This window comes from Alexandromys fortis, unplaced genomic scaffold, assembly GCF_014885135.2.
Source record: "Alexandromys fortis isolate MF-2015 unplaced genomic scaffold, M_Fortis_MF-2015_v1.1 scaffold_174, whole genome shotgun sequence".
In the NCBI taxonomy this organism is placed as follows: domain Eukaryota; kingdom Metazoa; phylum Chordata; class Mammalia; order Rodentia; family Cricetidae; genus Alexandromys; species Alexandromys fortis.
The window spans coordinates 2,738,393-2,757,560 of NW_026068063.1; the positions used below are offsets into that span (position 1 = coordinate 2,738,393).

Here is a 19,168-nt window from a genome sequence, read left to right on the forward strand (position 1 = left end):
CATGTATGCATATATGTATGCGGTGTGTGTGCTGCAGCAAACATGTGGAGGTTAGAACATAATATCCAAGAGTTGGTTTTCTTCTTCCACTGTGTGGATTAGGCTCAGCAGCAAGCACATTGCCAACCTTTAGTGGCTTTTTTCTTTTTTATATGTATGCATGTTATGCTTGTATGTGTTTTTTGTATTATGTGCAACGGACCAGCTTAGCTGGGGCACTGTGACAGAAGGGACAAGGTCTCAGGAATAGGTGGGTAAGAAGTCGGCGAATGACAAGCAGACACAAGACTCAAAGAAATTGCATCTGAATGTATCTTTACTATGCATGAGGCTCATCCTTTATACAGAAAGATTGCTTAACAACATGTATTTGTTTTTCATGCGATACAGATTGATTATTATTAGAATCATTGTATCAGATACGTGAGGATAGATTTTCATCAGACAGATGTCCCTGGTTTGAGTCGGTTGGTCATGCTAGATATGGCTTGGCATTAGTTTCGATATAAATCTTCATCTAGCCTATGAGTTCATGGCATTTTGAGCTAAGGGCAAGCGGTTGTGGTTAACAGTCACACAGTCTACGGTCTTTTTATATTTCTGCCATCTATGCAGAAGAACTTCTTCTTTCCTTCTCCTCCACATTTCTAATTCCTTTTCAGTCCTTCCCCAAAACCAATCTTGACATTACAGGCATTCATCTCTCTCTTCTATCCTTATCCCATCTTTGCTGAATCTGTCTTAATTGCTTAATTAACTTTGCCTTTTGTTCTTCATTTACTGAGTACCAGATTAAACCTGGAAACCTTTTTGCCTTTAATGTTAACCCATCTTCCTCCATTAGCATCATATATTCCCTGTATATGGCAGTGTCTCATCAGTAGACTCTGGAAACTTATGTTTTCCCTTCCAGAAGAAACCAGACTGCATTCCTTAGAACATAAGCAAGTAATGCCAAAAGTGCAAGGGCTCCAGTGCAGGAAGCACAGCACACACACCTTCTCTGCGGGCACTCTTCCTTGAAGCTTGTGCCACAGCCTATGTGAGAAATCACACAGACTCCGTAGGAGGTGGCGTGACACATGTTGTTTTTTGAGGTAGGCTCTTTCAAGGACCCTGGAGCTGAAGAGATACTTGCTGCTTTTACAGAGAACCTGAATTCTATTCCCAGAACCTACATGATGGTTCATAACCTTCTGTAGCTGTAGGTTCCAGAGGCTCTGATGATCTTTTCTGATTTTTTTTTTGTACATCAGGAATACACTTGGTGTACATATGAACATTCAGGCGAACACTCAAACACATAAAATACAAATAAATAAATCACTGGGAGGAAGCATTTAACATAGCCAAGAGTGATGGTGCATAGTCTTATCCCCAGTACTCAGAGGGAAGAGCAGACAGATCTCTGAGTTTGATGCCAGCCTGGCTTGTATAGTAAATCTAGGCCAGTCAGGGCTGCACGAGTTCTGATTGGTCTTAATAATAAAGGAGCCAGATATCAGAATAAATGCTGAGAGATAAGAGAGAGAAAAGAGCAAGCCACAGCCAACTCTTACCTTGCTAACTCGTCAGACGAAAGAGGGACCAAGCTCCTGTCTCTTCCCACCTTATATTCCTCTCTCTGCCCAGCCATATGACTTCCTGTCTGTCAGTACAGACCTCCAGACTTCTGTTATTAACTAGTGGCTAGCTCTCCCCTTTAGTCTTTAGGCAAGCTTTATTTGTTAGAGTAAAAACACCACATTTCCCCTTTTTTGTCTAAAATTTTTTTAAAGATTTATTTATTGTGTATACAGTGTTCTGTCTGCATGTATGCTTGAACACCAGAAGAGGGCACCAGATCTCATTGTAGATGGTTGTGAGCCAGTCACCATGTAGTTGCTGGGAATTGAACTTGGGTCCTCTGGAAGAGCAGCCATTGCTCTTAACTTCTGAGCCATCTCTCCTGCTCTCTTTTGTCTAAAATTTTTTAAAAGGCTATAACTAATATAAGAAAAATTATATACAATAAGTACAATAACTATATTCAATATACAGACGATAAATACACCAACAATGTCTAGTCCTTTAGCAATTGACAAATTCAGACAAAATACTTCATATCCTATCTTGGTAGCCCAAGATGTTGTACCTAATTTATTCTATCCTAACTTGGATTACCAACCTAACAGTAACCTTTTATGCCTTATACATATTACACCCCTTTAGCGAATTTCTTTACAGAATCTCATAACAAGGATAACTATAACTGTGACATCTTCAACTTCATTAGAGACCCATGAAGGTAATAATATTACCTGAGTAAACAGGAAGTGCAACAAGTGACTTCCAAAAAATGTGAGAAATGGCAGAAACAGCTGGCTGCCTGGACAATCTCCCAAGGTTCTTCTACAACATTGAGACATCTGTCTTTGGTTTACAGACCTAGCATATCTGACAGACTTTTCTGTGAAGCAGGTTGTTCTGCAGGGCTGTCCCTCCTTGTCTTGTCAGAGGTCAGCAGTCATTTCCTTTGTGTCCTGCTTGTCCAATTTGGACAGCATTCTGTCAGAAGTCGAGGCAAGGGCACTTTCTAGCCTGGTGGCTTACTTTTGCCACACGAAAAGTAAATAAACTCCAGGGGCTGGAGAGATGGCTCAGCAATTAAGAGCACTGGCTGTTCTTCCAGAGTCCCTGAGTTCAGTTCCCAGCAACCACGTGCTAGTTCACACCCATCTCTAATGAGATCTGGTGCCCTCTTCTGGCCTGCAGGCATACATGCAGACAGAACACTGTATACATAATAAATAAATTAAAAGAAAGTAAACTTCATATGGAGTTTCTTCGATAACCCATCATTTTCTCTGAAATAGTTTGGAGCTGCCAGGAACAGACATGTCTCATTGTCATAAATTAATAAAAATAAAAGACCTTTGTCATTAAAGATCTTAAATGCCATATTCTACAGATCTTTGAAATATTTGAAGATGGCCTGTCTATATATCTGTCTGATCTTGAAACATACCTGATATGACTATAAGTTCAATTGTAATAGGTGACTAATTACTAATCTGCATTATTATCCTACATAGTTGGTACAACTTTCAAGGACTAGAAATTTGTATTTCCTTGTTAATTGAGCTATATAGGTTCAATACCTTGAACAAGATTAGGAATGTATGTACAGTATGTTCTAACAAAAATAACCTTAATTTGTATCAATATACAATAATCCATATCAATGTAAAGTATTTAAAACTAGTGATAGTTTTGTGATGTAAAAATAGATTCAATAATCAACCTTTTTATTCTATTTCTACATCTCTCTTTTTTCAGAGTAGACTCAATAATCTACCCTTATATCCTATCATATCTATATCCCCATTTTTTTTCTTTTTAAAGCAGGAACCCTAAATCTAAACTCCTTTGTTCAGCTTTTTTCCTGATCATTAGCAATAACAACTTGTAACCAATGCCCCCAAACAATGACTAATATCCATAACCCAATAAAAGACCAAAAACCACCCACCCCACCCCTTGGGAATGTAGGTGCCATGTTCTTAAAATTACTTCCTGCTGTTTGGATGCAGTGGCATCTTTAGAGGATCCCGAAAAGAAAAAATAGGGTTAATTGTCAAGTCCTGGGAGAGGTAGCTGTTTCATTTGTTGTCCAGTCTCTTCGTAATGGGAAACTGCAGGGCTTGTCTGAAGTCCTGGCAAGAATAGTCTGTGAGACTGGATCATCTCAGCTAGCCACCTCAATATTGTCCTGAGCAATTTGTAATTTAAAGCCAATCTTTAGGTGATGTTTGTCAGCTTAGTGGTGTTATAGTCATTGTGGAATCGTTGTTGGGTATAGCATATAATTCTGATTTTTAGACAGAATCATAAGGGCTTTGATCACTTCACTCAAATTTTTGATTTGTAACCTGCCTTTCCTGATTTCTTTGCATCAGTTTAGAATGTAGGGCTCCTAATATTGGTATTCCCCATATAGTGTGAGGAAGGATCTAGCTAGTTTTCTTTATGAGTTCTTTTGCTTTTTTGATATTATTGTTAATCTCTCTGAAAAAATTACTGCAAACTTTTTGCTGAGGTTCACTTTCTGCCCATAATTTGTCAATTTCATCATTATTCAAAGGTACTATAATTTCTGCTGGGTATATTTCTGCTAATGGACAAAGTCCCAATTTTCCTTTTAGAATCAACTCAGAAACATAAGTCCTTGTCACTGTCTAAAGGTGAACAAATTACTCAGTTTGTCCGGATTTACCCCAATAGTAGGCTCTAGATAGGAAATGTCTCCAGCAATCTTTGAATGTCATTAAGAGTCTGCAGTTGATCGGAATTTCAACCTTTAGGGTCTAAGTTTTTGTAGACCTATTTTATATCCTAAATAATTAATAGAATCTTCTCTTTGTAAGTTCCAGCAAGGCAAAATTTTCTTCTTCAAACATTCTTTCTAAAATACCTACATTTCAACCAGCTAGTAAAATGTCATCCATGTAATAGTAATCTATAGATTGAGGATTTCCAGTCCTTACGTATCATTTCCAGTCACTGACATACAAAATATTGGCACAGGGTGGTACTATTTATTCTCCCTGTGGGAGAATCTTCCATTGATATCTCCTAGCAGACTGAGAATTACTATAAGTAGGCACAGTGAAGATAAATTTTCTGTCTTTTTCTTATAAACATATAGTGAAGAAATAATCTTTTAAATTAGTAACTATAAGAGGCCATTCTTTAGGCAATAAAGAACGCACAGGCCAGGCAGTGGTGGTGCACACCTTTAATCCCAGCACTCGGGAGGCAGAGGCAGGTGGATCATTTAGTTGTTCTAATTTTAAACCATCCATTGTGTAATCATACAGAGGTGGTGACTGGTGGAAGCTCCTGCTTGTGCCAGTGACTACAGAGACAACAGGCAAGTGGCTTTTTCACGAATTTGTGCTATAAAGTTTGGCACCAATTGTTGCACAAATTCTAATTGGTCTTAATAATAAAAACCCGGAGCCAGATATTGAGGTAGATGCTAAAAGAGCCACACCCAACTCTTGTAAACCTCCCGTCTCCTCCTGCCTTATATTCCTCTCTCTGCCCAGTCATATCACTTCCTGTCTGTATGGACATCCAGACCTCTATGGTTAACTTGTGGCTAGCTCCGCCCTCTGATCTTTAGGCAAGCTATATTTGTTAGAGTACATCACCACAGATGTGTGAATTCAACTTTTTTTGCACTGATATACTAAGAACCATTTTTACATTTCAAAAGAATCCAACATGTGTTATTCCTTCATGACAGTGATTATGCAAACCTGGTCTTTCTCTTTGAACTCCTATTCTGGAAGAAAGGCTTTTCTAACGTGCAGTTTCCCCTCCACTTTTTTCTTTTGTTTAAATCATTCTATTAAAGTATTGCTTAATGTGTAAATTGTATTGTTATATAAACAGTTGTTATACATATAAAATGTGGCTTAGAGAAAAAGGGGGTTGAATTTACTAGAACCAGACATTGTGACACATGCAGTTATTTACCAGCTGTTTGGGAGGCTAAGACAGGAAGATTACTTGAGCCAGGAATTCAAGGCCAGTACAGGTTACCTAAAAAGAATAATTTAGGTGGTGGTGTACACCTTTAATCCCAGCACTAGGGAAACTGAGGATCTCAGAGTTCAAGACCAGCCTGGTCTACATAGTGAGTTCCAGGACAGCCAGGACTACACAGAGAAGCCCTCTCTTAGGGATGGGGGCAGTTTAGCAAAATGTTTGCCACACACATCACACTGCAGGAATTAATGTTTAAATCGAGATTAGAGTAGTGACTATAAGGATATGGCTTACTTTTCCTCCATGATCATAGTTCTACCTGTTGGGTTAATTTATTATTAAAATGTGTCTTCTAAAAGGCTTCAGTGACTTTTATTATGACTAATACTTTTTGTCTCTCCATAAAACTTAACATTATTTTTCCATTGTGTATTATAATGTCAGGTACCATATGTGTTTGTTGATAGTTGGATTAATAAACTAGCCAAAAAAATATGTTTTGTAAATTGTACTTTTTTACAATTTCAGGTATGGTTTAGGAATGATTTATTATAAGCAAGAGAAGTTCAGCCTGGCAGAAATGCACTTCCAGAAAGCACTTGATATCAACCCTCAGAGTTCAGTCTTACTTTGTCACATTGGAGTAGTAAGTAACATTGTAAACACAGCTCTGTTACCTCCCTTTTAAAATACTTTAAGTGACTTAATAGTGGTTATTATGAAAACTGGGCTTTTTTTGTCCATGAATCAGTATCTCAGTCTTTTATAGCTATAACTCACCTTTTGATTTTCATGAATAAATGCTTTGTGGGCCTGAGGGTGTAGCTCAGGTGCTATAGATTTGGTCTCTAGCACTGAAAAAAGCTGAGCATGGCTCACAGTTAGAATCTTAAAACTTCCTGAAGGTAGAAACAGGTGGATCACAAGTTCAAAGTCATTCTCAGCTATGAATGAAGTTGAAGGCCAGTTTGGACTATCTCCAGAGAGGAAGGGTTGGGGGTGGGAGGGATCCCTGTGTTTGTATACTTTTTCTGTTTTGTTTGTTTTTTATATATTTGTGACTCAAGTGATGTTTTTTGTTGTTGTTTAAGAGTTACTTTATTTTTAGCCAGGCAGTGATGGTATATGCCTTTAATCTCAGCACATGGGAGGCAGAGGCAGGTGGATCTCTGAGTTCAAGGCCACCCTGGTCTACAGAGCTAGTTCCAGGACAGCTAGGGCTGAACCCCCTCTCAATTTGTTTTTTAATGTGTATTATCAGATATGTCTGCTGGTCTGCAAATGCCCAGAGAGACCAAAGAAAGTTATCAGAGCTCCTGACGCTGAAGTTATAGGCAGTTGTAGACCACCTGACATGGGTACTGGGCAGCAAACAAACTCTGCACCTAGACAAGAGCACTTTTGACTACTAAGCCATATCTCCAGACATCTATTTTGTTTCTCCTGAGACGGTTTTATGTAGCCCAGACTATAAGGGATAATTGAGCGACACGGGATTTAAGAACAATTCCTTTGAACATAGCTTAGTCTTTAGAAGATCATAATAAGCCTTTAGAAATGTTGCCTGCATAAATGATAAATGCTTTTCTTGTGAAGGGTAAAACCAAGTTATACTTCCTTTTAGACTTCATGGTAATTATCTGCTGTAAAGCTCAAATCATAGGTCTGGAGAAGTGACTAAGCAGAGGACCCGGGTTTGGTACCTAGCATCTGCTTTGAACAGCCTGCAACCACCTGTAATTCCAGCTCCAGAGAATCTGCGGGCCCCTGACTTCCGCAGGCACCAGCACGCATGTGCATGTGCACATACACATACACACATGTATGCATAATTCAAAATACATCTTTTTTAAGATATTGAATTATGATTAATATCATAGGCACACTATGGTAGGTTTAGGGGTCTGAATACCTAGGTTTTTTTCTTATAGAGTGTTATTTAATATCTCTGGAGTTCAGAGTGCTTTTTAAAAAATTGTTGTTGTTGTTGTTACTGGGAGGGAGTTACAGGACAGTAGAATTGGTTCATTCTTCTACCTTACATGAGTTAGTGGGTTCTGGGGATTGAACTAAGATCAAGGTCTTTACCAACCAGTCAGTTTTGCTGGCCCTCAGTGTGCTATCTTTATAATTGAGCAATCGCTGGACTTAGAGGAGAATTAGAGATATCTGTTAATCATTCATTGTCTTAGTTATTTTTCTGTTGCTGTGGTACATCATGACCACTGCAACTTTGAAAGCATTTAATTACAGTTTCAGAGGGCTAAAGTTCATGATGGTGGGGCAAAGGAACAAGGGAACACTGGGAATGATGTGGGCTTTTAAAACTTCAGAACCTGCCCTCAGTGACAATGCACCTTCTTCAGCAAGACCATGCCTCCTAATCCTATCCAAACAGCCTGCCAACTAGGGACCAAGTATTCAAACATATGAGCCTCCAGGGTTCATCCTCATTCCAACTACCACAGTTAATAACGAGTTACTTAATCTACTTAAACCCAGCAGATAATCTAATTAGACTATAGCCTCATCTCTTTAAGATAGTTTTATTCTTGGGGGCTGGAGAGATGGCTCAGTGGTTAAGAGCATTGCCTGCTCTTCCAAAGTTCCTTAGTTCAATTCCCGGCAACCACATGGTGGCTCGCAACCATCTGTAATGAAGTCTGGTGCCCTCTTCTGGCCTGCAGACATACACACAGACAGAATATTGTATACATAATAAATAAATAAATAAATTTTTTTAGAGGAAGAGTTTTATTCTTGATAATGTTTTGAATTATGTTATTTGCTTCTTACCTTTCTTTTTTGCTTTATTCCTTATAGGTTCAGCATGCACTCAAAAAATCGGAGAAGGCTTTGGATACCCTAAACAAAGCCATTGTTATTGATCCCAAGAACCCTCTATGCAAATTTCACAGAGCCTCAGTTTTATTTGCAAATGAAAAATACAAGGTAAAATTTATATCTGTTTCTTCTACTTTGAATTGTATCTTTTTAAAAAACAAAAGCAACGAAACAAAACAAAAACAAACTACAAAGCCAACCTGGCCTGCATATCAAGTTCCAGGATGGGCCAGAGGTGCATAGAGAGACGTTGCCTCAATCAATCAATTAATCAATCAATAATAAACAAGCATTTTTAAGAGCCTAGGTGTTATTGATGATTTGATTTTTTTAACTGTTTTATCTGTTTTTAAAAGCTGTTGAGGGAATTCTTAGTTTCATATTATTATTGCATGAACTACTTCTAGTACTTATGAGAATTGCCACTAGCTCTACTCTAGCTACAGAGTATTGCAGTACATTTTAAGCTACAGAATGAAATTTTGTCTCAGGAAAAAAAAAAAATAAGTAGAAATACCCCTAGATTCAGAAATGTGTTAGAATTCCATGTCTAGAAAGGCTCTTTGTACATCAAGGGATTATCTTAGAGAAACCGAGAGCATCCCCCTTTTAGGACTGAGGGCTGGGGAGAGTGGCTGGTGAATGACTGCAACGCTCATGATTACGCTGGGGCTGTGAAACAGAATGCATGGGGCCTGGATGGAATCTACTTCTTCAAAAAAGGGAAGGAAAAAATATGTATTGAGTACCTGCTGCCTTTCTAGGAAAACAGTGGTAAATAATGCAGTCACATTTTCTGCCTTAGGGGCTTCCAACTTAGTACCCTAGAAGTATGGGAAGATAAATATCAGGAAAACTAAGAGAGAAGAGACATGAAGTGAGATGAAATTTTTTTCTGAAAAATTCAATCATAATGATGACAACTATACATATTGCATATTGTTCTGCAACTTGTGTTCTTCACTTAATCCTCTGTTAATATTTATATATTAACAGAACCAGTTATGGTGAGATACTACTGAATCCTAGTACTCTCAAGAGTGAAAGGCAGGAGGAGGGTCAAGAGTTCAGCTGTATGTATAGAGATTGAGGCCAGCCTGAACTACATAAGGCTTTGTCCCAAAAAAAACTAAACTATTATTTTTTTTAACCTAAGCTATATTTTGTTTTGGCACAAAGAGGGCTTTAAAAAAAAAAGGAAGAATTCTCTTCAACGTTGATACAACGTGTATAATTTTTTAAATTATGTGCAGGGGTCTGTATCTGTATGTGGGTATATGCTCTTGAATGTAGATGCCCTCAGAGACCAAAGATGTCCAGTTCTCTGGAGCTGGCTACTCCCAGCTTTTAATTTTAAACAAGGTCTTGCTAACAACTCAGTCTGGCCTCAAGCTCAGGATCCTCATGCCTCTGCCTTTTGACTACTGGGATTGTAGGAGTACACCATGATGCTAACTTTTTACTTTTTACTTTTTTTTTTTTTTTTTCCAAAAAACATATTCAGGGGCTGGAGAGATGGCTCAGAGGTTAAGAGCGCTGCCTGCTCTTCCAAAGGTCCTGAGTTCAATTCCCAGCAACCACATGGTGGCTCACAACCATCTTAATGGGGTCTGATGCCCTCTTCTGGCCTGCAGGCATACACACAGACAGAATATTGTATACATAATAAATAAATAAATAAATATATTTTTTTAAAAATACATATCCATTGTTCATAGAGAATAGGTAGTACTTTTATTTAACTAGGTTTTATTTAGTTGCCCTGATTGCTTCTACTGTTTACAGTAGAGTCTATCTTAACACACCCCACCCCCACAAAACACACACACAGCCCATCTCTTCAGTGTTGGAAATTAAACCTTGGTTTGCCCCAAGATGGACACAGGCTATACCACTGAGCTGTATCCCAGGCAGGGCTGTCTGTTATAAAGATGACTTAGTAAGTACTTTTTAAAAAATTTAGAGCCTAGTGGTAGTGCACACCTTTAATCCCAGCACTTGGGAGGCAGAGGCAGGCAGATCTCTGTGATTTCAAGGCCAGCCTGGTTTACAGAGCCAGTTCCAGGACAGCCAAAGTTACACAGAGAAGAAGCCATCTTGGGGGGGGGGGAGTTCACATTTACTTGTCCTTTATTTATATGAGGGAGGGGTGTGTGTACACGTGGAGGTCTGGGGACAACTTTCTGAAGCCTTGTGTTCACAGTACTTTCCCATGTTTCAGACATGTCATTATTTCTTCTTTCAGAAGCCAGGGTTATCAGCCCTCGCATCTCTAAGCAGTGTGGTATATGTAGGTTTCCTATGTTTGTCTGATGAATGCCTGCCATCTGTTAGTCTCATATAATTTTTATGCAATTTTTACCACAGTGAGAAATTGATGCAACACAAAGTGTTGATGATGTGCTTGTCCACTCTTAGGATTGGGAATCTGACTAAACTTGGTCAGTGTAAAATTTTAATTTTCCTCCTAAGTTTTCTCTTTGTTTTTTCAGTCTGCTTTACAAGAACTTGAAGAACTGAAACAGATTGTCCCCAAAGAATCCCTCGTTTACTTCTTAATAGGAAAGGTAAAAATTTGGGCTTTGGTCTTATGCTGCAACTTTGTAACAAACAAATTCCTTTTCTTTCTTTTTTTAAAGATAGGATTTTTTTTTTTTTTTTTTTTTTTTTTTGCCAGCACATGCCTTTCATCCCAGCACTGGGGAGACAGGCAGATCTCTGAGTTTGAGATCAGCCTGGTCTACAGCGTGAGTTTTAAGACAGCCAGAGCCTGTTACACAGAGGAACCCTATTTCGAAAAACCAATAAAAATAGATGATATTCTTGGTGGGCATGGCGCTCTAATCCCAGCAGTTAGGTGCTATGGCAGAGGACTGCTCCAGTTCAAAGCCAGCCAGGACTGTCCGTGAACAGACATCGTGTCTTGGAACACCAGACATGGAGCTCTTATAGTCTTCCTTCCAATTGTTAATGTTCCGCTCTTCCCTACATGAGAAACAGAGGCAAGGAATTCTGAACATAATACTTGATGATATAAGGAAAAGCACTGAGATGCTAATGTGAAGTCGTCTGTGGGATAAAAGCATCCTCCCTACCTGAATGGACTTGGAGTTCAGATGTCAGGAGCTCAATTTATGTTTTCATAAATTTCATTTGAGACATGAAGTGCCACTGTCTCTTTGTAGGTTTACAAGAAGTTGGGTCAAACTCACCTTGCCTTGATGAATTTCTCTTGGGCTATGGATTTAGATCCTAAAGGAGCTAATAACCAGATTAAAGAGGCAATTGACAAACGCTACCTTCCAGATGATGAGGAACCAATAACCCAAGAGGAACAGATCAGTGAGTATCATACAAGTTACCCTGTGCAGAACCTGTGGGCTGCTTTTTTATTTTCCTAATGGCAGCATTTTCTTTATATGCAGCGGTCGGATTAATTAATCGCCAGTAATTGATATTTAAACAAGTTTAATAACAAAACCAGACTCACGAAACCAAGGTTCCAGCGGAGTAGCCAGCGGAAACAGGAGAGAGAGTGGGAGGGAGCGCGCAGCACAATATATCAGTAAACATACGCCTGAGGGCAGCCCGCCCCCAAGGGGAGGGCTTATCCCTACATCTCCCTCCTTTTGTCTAAATAAGACAGAACTAACCTAAATACAACTATAAACAATAATAATAAATGATAGATATAACAAACAATATTGAGAACAAAAGTTTTACCAGACATTCTATCTCAAGGAGTCTAAATAATGTAGAGAGTAATTACAATTATATAATCTTCAACTCCGTCAAAGATCCGAGAAGGGAATAAATATTACTTAACAAATGAGCGATATCCAAAGCGTGCCATAAATGACAGAGACAACAGACTACCTGGGCAATCACCCAAATTCTCGTTCGCAATGTTGAGTCAACCAACTTTGGCTAAGGCCTAGCATGACTGACATACCATTATCAAATGCAAGGAATTTTCTTAGAATTATCCTACCCTGTCTTGGCAAGATAAGAAAATCCTGTTTCATATCTTTGTCAGTAGATGAGGTATGGGCTTTTCTTAACCCAAAGGCCAATTCTGCCAAGAAGACAAACTCCCAGTGGAGTGTCTTTGGTGCTCAACGTTCTCTCGGGAGTAGAGTGGTGTCGCCAGGAGTAATTGTGTCTCGGCACAGAATTCTAGGTTAGCTTAAAGGCCATTTTCTACAGCTCTTTAAAGAGGCTGAAGATTATACTATCTATACTAAATATAATCTCTATGTATCTAGAATACCTTATTAACCTAAAAATAAACATGAACAACATAAAATTCTCAATACCTATCTAACTTGAAGACTAAAAAAAAATAAACAACTGTGCAATACATGAAGACAATGATCTTCATCTGTAAACAATGTCATTACATATCAAATGTAAACAATGTTATTACATAAATAGTATCAGAGGTAGAAATGTACATTGTGATATGGTAGATGTATCAATACAATATAAGTATACTCTTATACAAAAATAGAGGTAGGAACACTCACATTCAATATTCAATATGTCAATATACAGGAAACAGTACCAATACAATTTTCTAAAAACAGTAACTCACAAATACCAATCATCCCATCAAACCAGTTAATCCCCCTTTTTTTTTTTTTTTTTTTAACATACCCCTAACTCCATAAAACATCTCCCCATCCCCTCAACCCCAAACCAACCACTAAAAGATGTCCCTAACCCTGAGGGCAAACTCTGTTGGGGGAGGGGACGCCGTCCTCTAAGATTGCTTCAAGCTGACATGGGGGCGATGTTCTCCTTAGGGGCTCCTGTGAAAGCAAATGATGGTAAAATTCCCAAATTAACCTTTGGCCTAAGAAAATTATAACTAGTCCCTGAGCGCTTTGAGAAGGTCCGGCCAGAGAGAGAGGAAGAGAAGCTGGATAGGCTGATCGCTATTGGGGAGGAGGCCAGAGTGTTGTCAAAAAATGTGTACCATTCGAAATTGTCTTATGCAGTTGGTACCAAAAAATTATTAGCACGTAGAAAAGAGAAAAAAAGAAAAAAAAATATTTAATATATTCAATATATTCATGACGTCATAAAAACCAGGTTGAGTTGATGTTGTGGAGCCCCACGTTGGGCGCCAACTGCAGCGGTCGGATTAATTAATCGCCAGTAATTGATATTTAAACAAGTTTAATAACAAAACCAGACTCACGAAACCAAGGTTCCAGCGGAGTAGCCAGCGGAAACAGGAGAGAGAGTGGGAGGGAGCGCGCAGCACAATATATCAGTAAACATACGCCTGAGGGCAGCCCGCCCCCAAGGGGAGGGCTTATCCCTACATTTATAGAAAAAGAAATTTGGGAGAAATTAATTATGATGGTGTAATACCAGAGTTCGTCTACTATCAAGTAATTAGTTCTTAGATTAGTGACTTTGAACATCAGCTCTACAGTAGCAGTCCTAGGCAAATGATGTGTAATATAGTGCATATTTACAAATATTCATGTTTTTTTTTAAATATTTATTATGCATACAATATTCTGTCTGTGTATATGTCTGCAGGCCAGAAGAGGGCACCAGACCTCATTACAGATGGTTGTGAGCCACCATGTGGTTGCCGGGAATTGAACTCAGGACCTTTGGAAGAGCAGGCAATGCTCTTAACCACTGAGCCATCTCTCCAGCCCCCTATTTATGTGTTTTAATAGAAAGAATTGGAAATTTCTTGATAAAATTTAATGAACATCTTTAAGTAAAATTTTATTATCCCAGTACCGCTCTTGTAAACTGAAGGTTCTACTCCATGTTTCTGTGTGCTATCAGGGATTGTCCATAAAGTTAGTCAGTTAGGAGTTAGCAGGGATGTTAGCTTGTTTTGATATTGCTGCTATGTTGTGGGAAGCTGCTCATTCATTTTCCAGCCGCTCAAACTCCCAAAAATAATCACACAGAAACTGTATTGCAGTACTGTTTAACCAATAGCTTAAGCATATTTCTAGCTAGCTCTTATATCTTTGGTTAACCCATTTCTATTATTTTATATTTTACCATGATGGTTGTGGCCTACCGGCAAGTTTCCAGCTAACATCTTGCACCTCTGGTGGCTCCTTAGCTTCTCCCTGACTCCGCCTTTTTCCTTCCAGCATTCAGTTCAGTCTTCCTCACCTAGCTCTATTATACCCTATCACAGGTCAAAGCAGCTTCTTTATTAACTAACCAGTAAAAGCAACAGAAATACAGAAAGACTTCCTACATCGCTGCTGTAGCTGTTTTTAAATTGCAGAGCTATTTCTAACTCCTAGGGTAGGAATACGAGGTTAATTGGAAAGTGGGGGGAGGCTAGAAAATTGTTCTGTTGGTCAAGTTCTTGTCTATAGTATGGACAAGGCCGTGGGTTTGATCCCAGACCTTTATAGAGCCCATATTGTGCTGCTCATGTATATGATCCTAGCACAGCAGGTGAGTGCAGGAGGAGCATTGGAAGTCACCCCTGGCTACACAGTAAGTTCAAGTTGAGCCCAAAGAACAATTAGTCATTATTTTAAAAAGTTAAATACAGTAAGTTTAACTTCCAGGCATGCCATACAATATAGAATTTGAAGCTGGGCCTAGTGGCGCATGTCATTAATCTCAGCACTGGGGAGGCAGAGGCAGGTGGATCTCTTGAGTTCAAGGCCAGCTTGATCTACAGAGTGAGTTCCTGGACAGCCACGACTAAACAGAGGAACCCTGTCTTGAAACCAGGGGTGTGTGCCTGTGTTTTATTAGGTAGCATTAGTAGTTTTATGGTCTATGGGGTTTCATCTCTGAATGTAATGAAATTTTCCTTACTTTCATGAACCACTAAGAAGTAGTTGTCCCACACTATGTTTTTGTTCTGTTTTTATAGTGGGAACAGATGAATCCCAGGAGAGCAGCATGACAGACGCAGATGACACCCAGCTTCATGCAGCTGAAAGTGATGAATTTTAAGTTCTGGAAATGAGACTTTAGTGTTGGATGTATGGCAACTGCTGACACGTCTCTTGTCCCTCCATATACTGAGTCTTAACTCTCGAGCCGGCATTGTCATCGTTCATCATCAGACCAAGAGTGTGCCACTTTCATTGGACCCTGACTACACAGAATGAAAGGCAGTGCAATATTTAGCTGCTAACAAGACTGGCTCTTTTACCAGTATGAATGACAATTTGGGGGGAAGGGTGGGAACTTTTTCTTTTTTTCTTTAGTCTCCCTTAGTTGAGAAGCTATCATGGAAGGAAGAGTTATGTTTTATCTTGAAGGAACCATTAGATATGAAAATGGTGATGAACCAGAACTTCTGGTCATTTTTCCAAAATTCTGTTTTTTATTTGGTTCTGTTCCTGATAAACAGAGTGACTGACCTTCATTTTTAGGTTCTTCGAGAATGGTGTTAGCAAGTGCCAGATGGAACAATAAAAGACATTGCCTATAACAGAGTAAGTTCATTGCCAAGGAACATAACTTACCTTAAGCTTGGAGTGTCTCCTATAAGCAAATGTCATGGGCCTATTGGGACTCCTATGTAGGAGTCAAATATCCCTCCATACAGTGTACACTTATTCTTGGCAAGAATGCTTTAATGTCTAACCAAGAATTCTAATTTATTCATCTTCAAAGTGTTGATCATTGTTGTCTTGGTATTGCAAACTTTTAAAGTTGGTCTTAAGATACTGCCTCTTCTCTTTGAGCTCTGTGGGATTGCCTTTAACATTCACAGATGATGGAGTGGTTCCCTACTGAAAAGCCAAAACCAGGCCCTTAACCACTTAGGTTTATTAGAAGAACCAGTATGAGACCAGCAGAGAGACTGAAGATGGTGGTAGAGAAGCCTTAATTGGAGTTGTACCTAACGTGAGTCTGCGTCTTCTCTTGGGATGAAAACAGAGTGCAGGAATGTGTGGTGGCCTTTGTGAGGTCAGTTGCATTCTTCTCAGCTCTCGCTTCATGTCGTTGTCAGTAGTGTGAGTCACCAGAAGCTGTAGCCTAGGGAAAGTTTCTTAAGAACGAAACAGATTCTTTCCTGAGTTCATCATAATATGGGTTGTTGTGTTTGGGGAATGACCACAGTTTTAAAGATCTAATTATGCATATAAAACGGGAATTATTGGAATTTCACAATAACAGATTTAAGAAGTCTTAAATTGTGTATCTCCTTTATTGTAATGTATTGAAAATTTTAGAGAAACCTTAGTTAACATTTTATTAAGTGCCAATGTCAGAATATAACAAATTACAGTTTCTTATGAGTTTCAGGCCTATAGTTATTATTTTGGATAATTTGATGAAGGAACCTTAACCCACTGGTTACTTGTAGTTGGTAGTCGAGCTGTGAAATAAGGTGGATTACAAAGATGTGAAAAAAATGTTTTAGCCTGTAGACTCGGTCATTTCCTATCAGTTACATAATCTCATCCAGATGTGAATTAGATACCATTATTAATTCAAGTCAGAGTCTTGGATTAGTTATTAGGTGCCAGAGGAGCCTTTAAGATAATTTCCTGCCTGAATCTATGTGTGTGTGTTGTCTACAAAGAAATAATTTATGAGGAAAAGGAAAAGTTGGGAATGAGTGAATACCATGAAAAATTCCCAAAGGCTAGCACTTCCATTCTAACATAGTATACATTAGTTATGGAAAGTTTAGTTGTCATTTATTTTTTAATTAGCAAATCATACGCCAGCTATATACATAAATATATTACATTATCAGATCTAGCATTTCATAGAAAAATTTCCCCTGAGTTCTGTTGCAGACCTAGAGAAAGCTAAGGACAGAACTTAATTTGCTGAAGTGTAATTACCTTGTTTTTAGTGGGGACTTCGGTCCTGTGCCAGAGGACTTTCTGGTACTGAATTCTGAGACAAAGGATAGAGGGCCAGTGACAGTGGCTGGCTCAAGAGACAGTCGCAGACACTTTGGCCAGCTTCCATGGTTCCTCACACCTGCTTTTAACATTTCAGTGTCAAAGCCTTATTTCCACACAGTAGCCACTTCTTTTCTTAGGGTTCTTTTTCTTTCTGTCTTTTTCTGGGTTTTTTAATTTTGTTTTTCTTCTTTTCAAAGAATGGGGATCAAACAACCAGAAACACACTTTGGTAAGCCAGATGTTTGTTTTAAATTTCAGACAGTGCGTTGAAGGGAATTAAGAATACTAAGTACTTCGCTGTCCTTTCTCCACACCTACCCACACGTACACATATAAATGCACACTCTCGCCCAGAGTATGTTAGAGCATTGGATTTCCTTTTCCTGTGGAAATGGTTATCACACCAGGATTTTAGAAAGTTAGAATATTTTTTCAGGAGAACAGATGGTACTCAAAACAATGAAAGGTAGTCTCTTAACTCTTTCTGTATTTCGTTACTTAAAATTTTTATTTTATCCAAGAACTGCAAGTAACATTTGAACCATGCTGCTGTTGTACCTTAAACAAAACTCAGTGGTGACCAGTGTTTAGTCTATTAAAACACTCTCTTTGAAAAAAAAAAAACACAGTTTGAAAGTCTCTGATTAGCCAGAGTACGGTATAGGTCTTCGCTGAAACAGATAACGGACTGCCCATTTTCTTTGGGAAATGCAAGTGTGGGTGTGATGTGTGTGTTCTATTTGCATTGAAACAATGTACTTTTGTGTCTCCTTTTTGCTTTTCCTGACTTATTTCAGAAATTGTATAGTCTTTGGGGGGAAAGTCTTTTCTGTTAATATATTTACAGTTCATTAAAGGATATGGAAAGTCCAAATAAATTACTTTTGAAAGCAATTTATAATCAAAGTGTTAAAGCTGTGCATCCGCATCTGATCCTGAGTCACAGCGGTGCAGTGACGAAAGTCGGTGTCATGTTCTGCCAGAGCTGGGACGATGTTTCTCTAGTTTTTACTTACACTCTTTTTAATATATATCTATATTAAAGTTCATACACTTTTTAGTATTATTTGGAATTTCAAAATAAATATTATGACAAAAACAATGGTAATTTTTAGAATATATTATTTTCAAACTGCAGAACCTCTCTATTAGCAGCTGCAACCTTGCAGGTCATTCTTCAGAGATGTCATTTCTCAAGTCCCCTTGGGACACAGCATTTGTGTTACAATTTAAAGTCTGAAGCTGGGCATGGCGACTCGTATGTAATCTCAGTGCTTGGAGATTGAGGCGTGAGCTGTGCTCAAAGCTAGCCTGGCTTACAGAGTAACACTGTCTTAAATTTAAGGTGTGGGGGGGAGGGGTTTAAAGTTGAATGAAGCCTAGTTTAGATCTGCAGCTAGAGCCCTATAAAAAGCTGGGCAAGATGTCACGTGACTGTAATTCCAGCACTGTGGAAGCTGGTGGGAAGATCCTGGCCAGCCCGTCAGTCCAGCCCATTCAGTGAATTCCAATTTCAAAAAAATACTATCTTATGAAATGGAGCTAAGTAATTGAAGAAAGTCTTTCCTGATACTGACCTCCAGCCTCCACCAGCACACACACAGACACAAATCAAGATTTGGGCTGAAGATATAGCTCAGTGGGAGAGCTCTTACCTAATTTGCCTTCCTAAAGCCCCAAGTTCTCAGTACTGCCAAAAATAAATAGTTTAGGGGGACATTTGCCTATCTCCAAAGGCTGGATTGAGTCCCCAGCACTGAGTAAATTAGTCCTGATGTATGTATCTGCAGAGTGCTCACTGGCCATGGGGTATGTACCTGTAAGGTGCTCACTGGCCATGGGGTATGTACCTGTAAGGTGCTCACTGGCCATGGGGTATGTACCTGTAAGGTGCTCACTGGCCATGG

The 19,168-nt window shown here is 38.9% G+C and overlaps 1 protein-coding gene across 9 annotated transcripts in view; it reads left to right on the top strand.

Moving 5' to 3' along the window:
• Positions 1 to 18,155, top strand: part of Cdc27 (cell division cycle 27) — a 52,230-nt gene extending 34,075 nt beyond the window's left edge. For 8 of the 9 annotated variants that reach the window (XM_050120361.1, XM_050120360.1, XM_050120365.1 and 5 more), the window contains 5 exons: positions 6,064 to 6,181; positions 8,359 to 8,487; positions 10,872 to 10,946; positions 11,565 to 11,721; positions 15,260 to 18,155. In XM_050120361.1, the coding sequence (XP_049976318.1) occupies positions 6,064 to 6,181; positions 8,359 to 8,487; positions 10,872 to 10,946; positions 11,565 to 11,721; positions 15,260 to 15,342 (562 nt within the window). In that variant the 3' untranslated portion in view covers positions 15,343 to 18,155. Of the gene's footprint in view, positions 1 to 6,063; positions 6,182 to 8,358; positions 8,488 to 10,871; positions 10,947 to 11,564; positions 11,722 to 15,259 lie in introns of those variants that run through there. The other variant, XM_050120369.1, reaches the window with a different exon arrangement.
• The last annotated feature ends 1,013 nt before the right edge of the window (positions 18,156 to 19,168 follow it).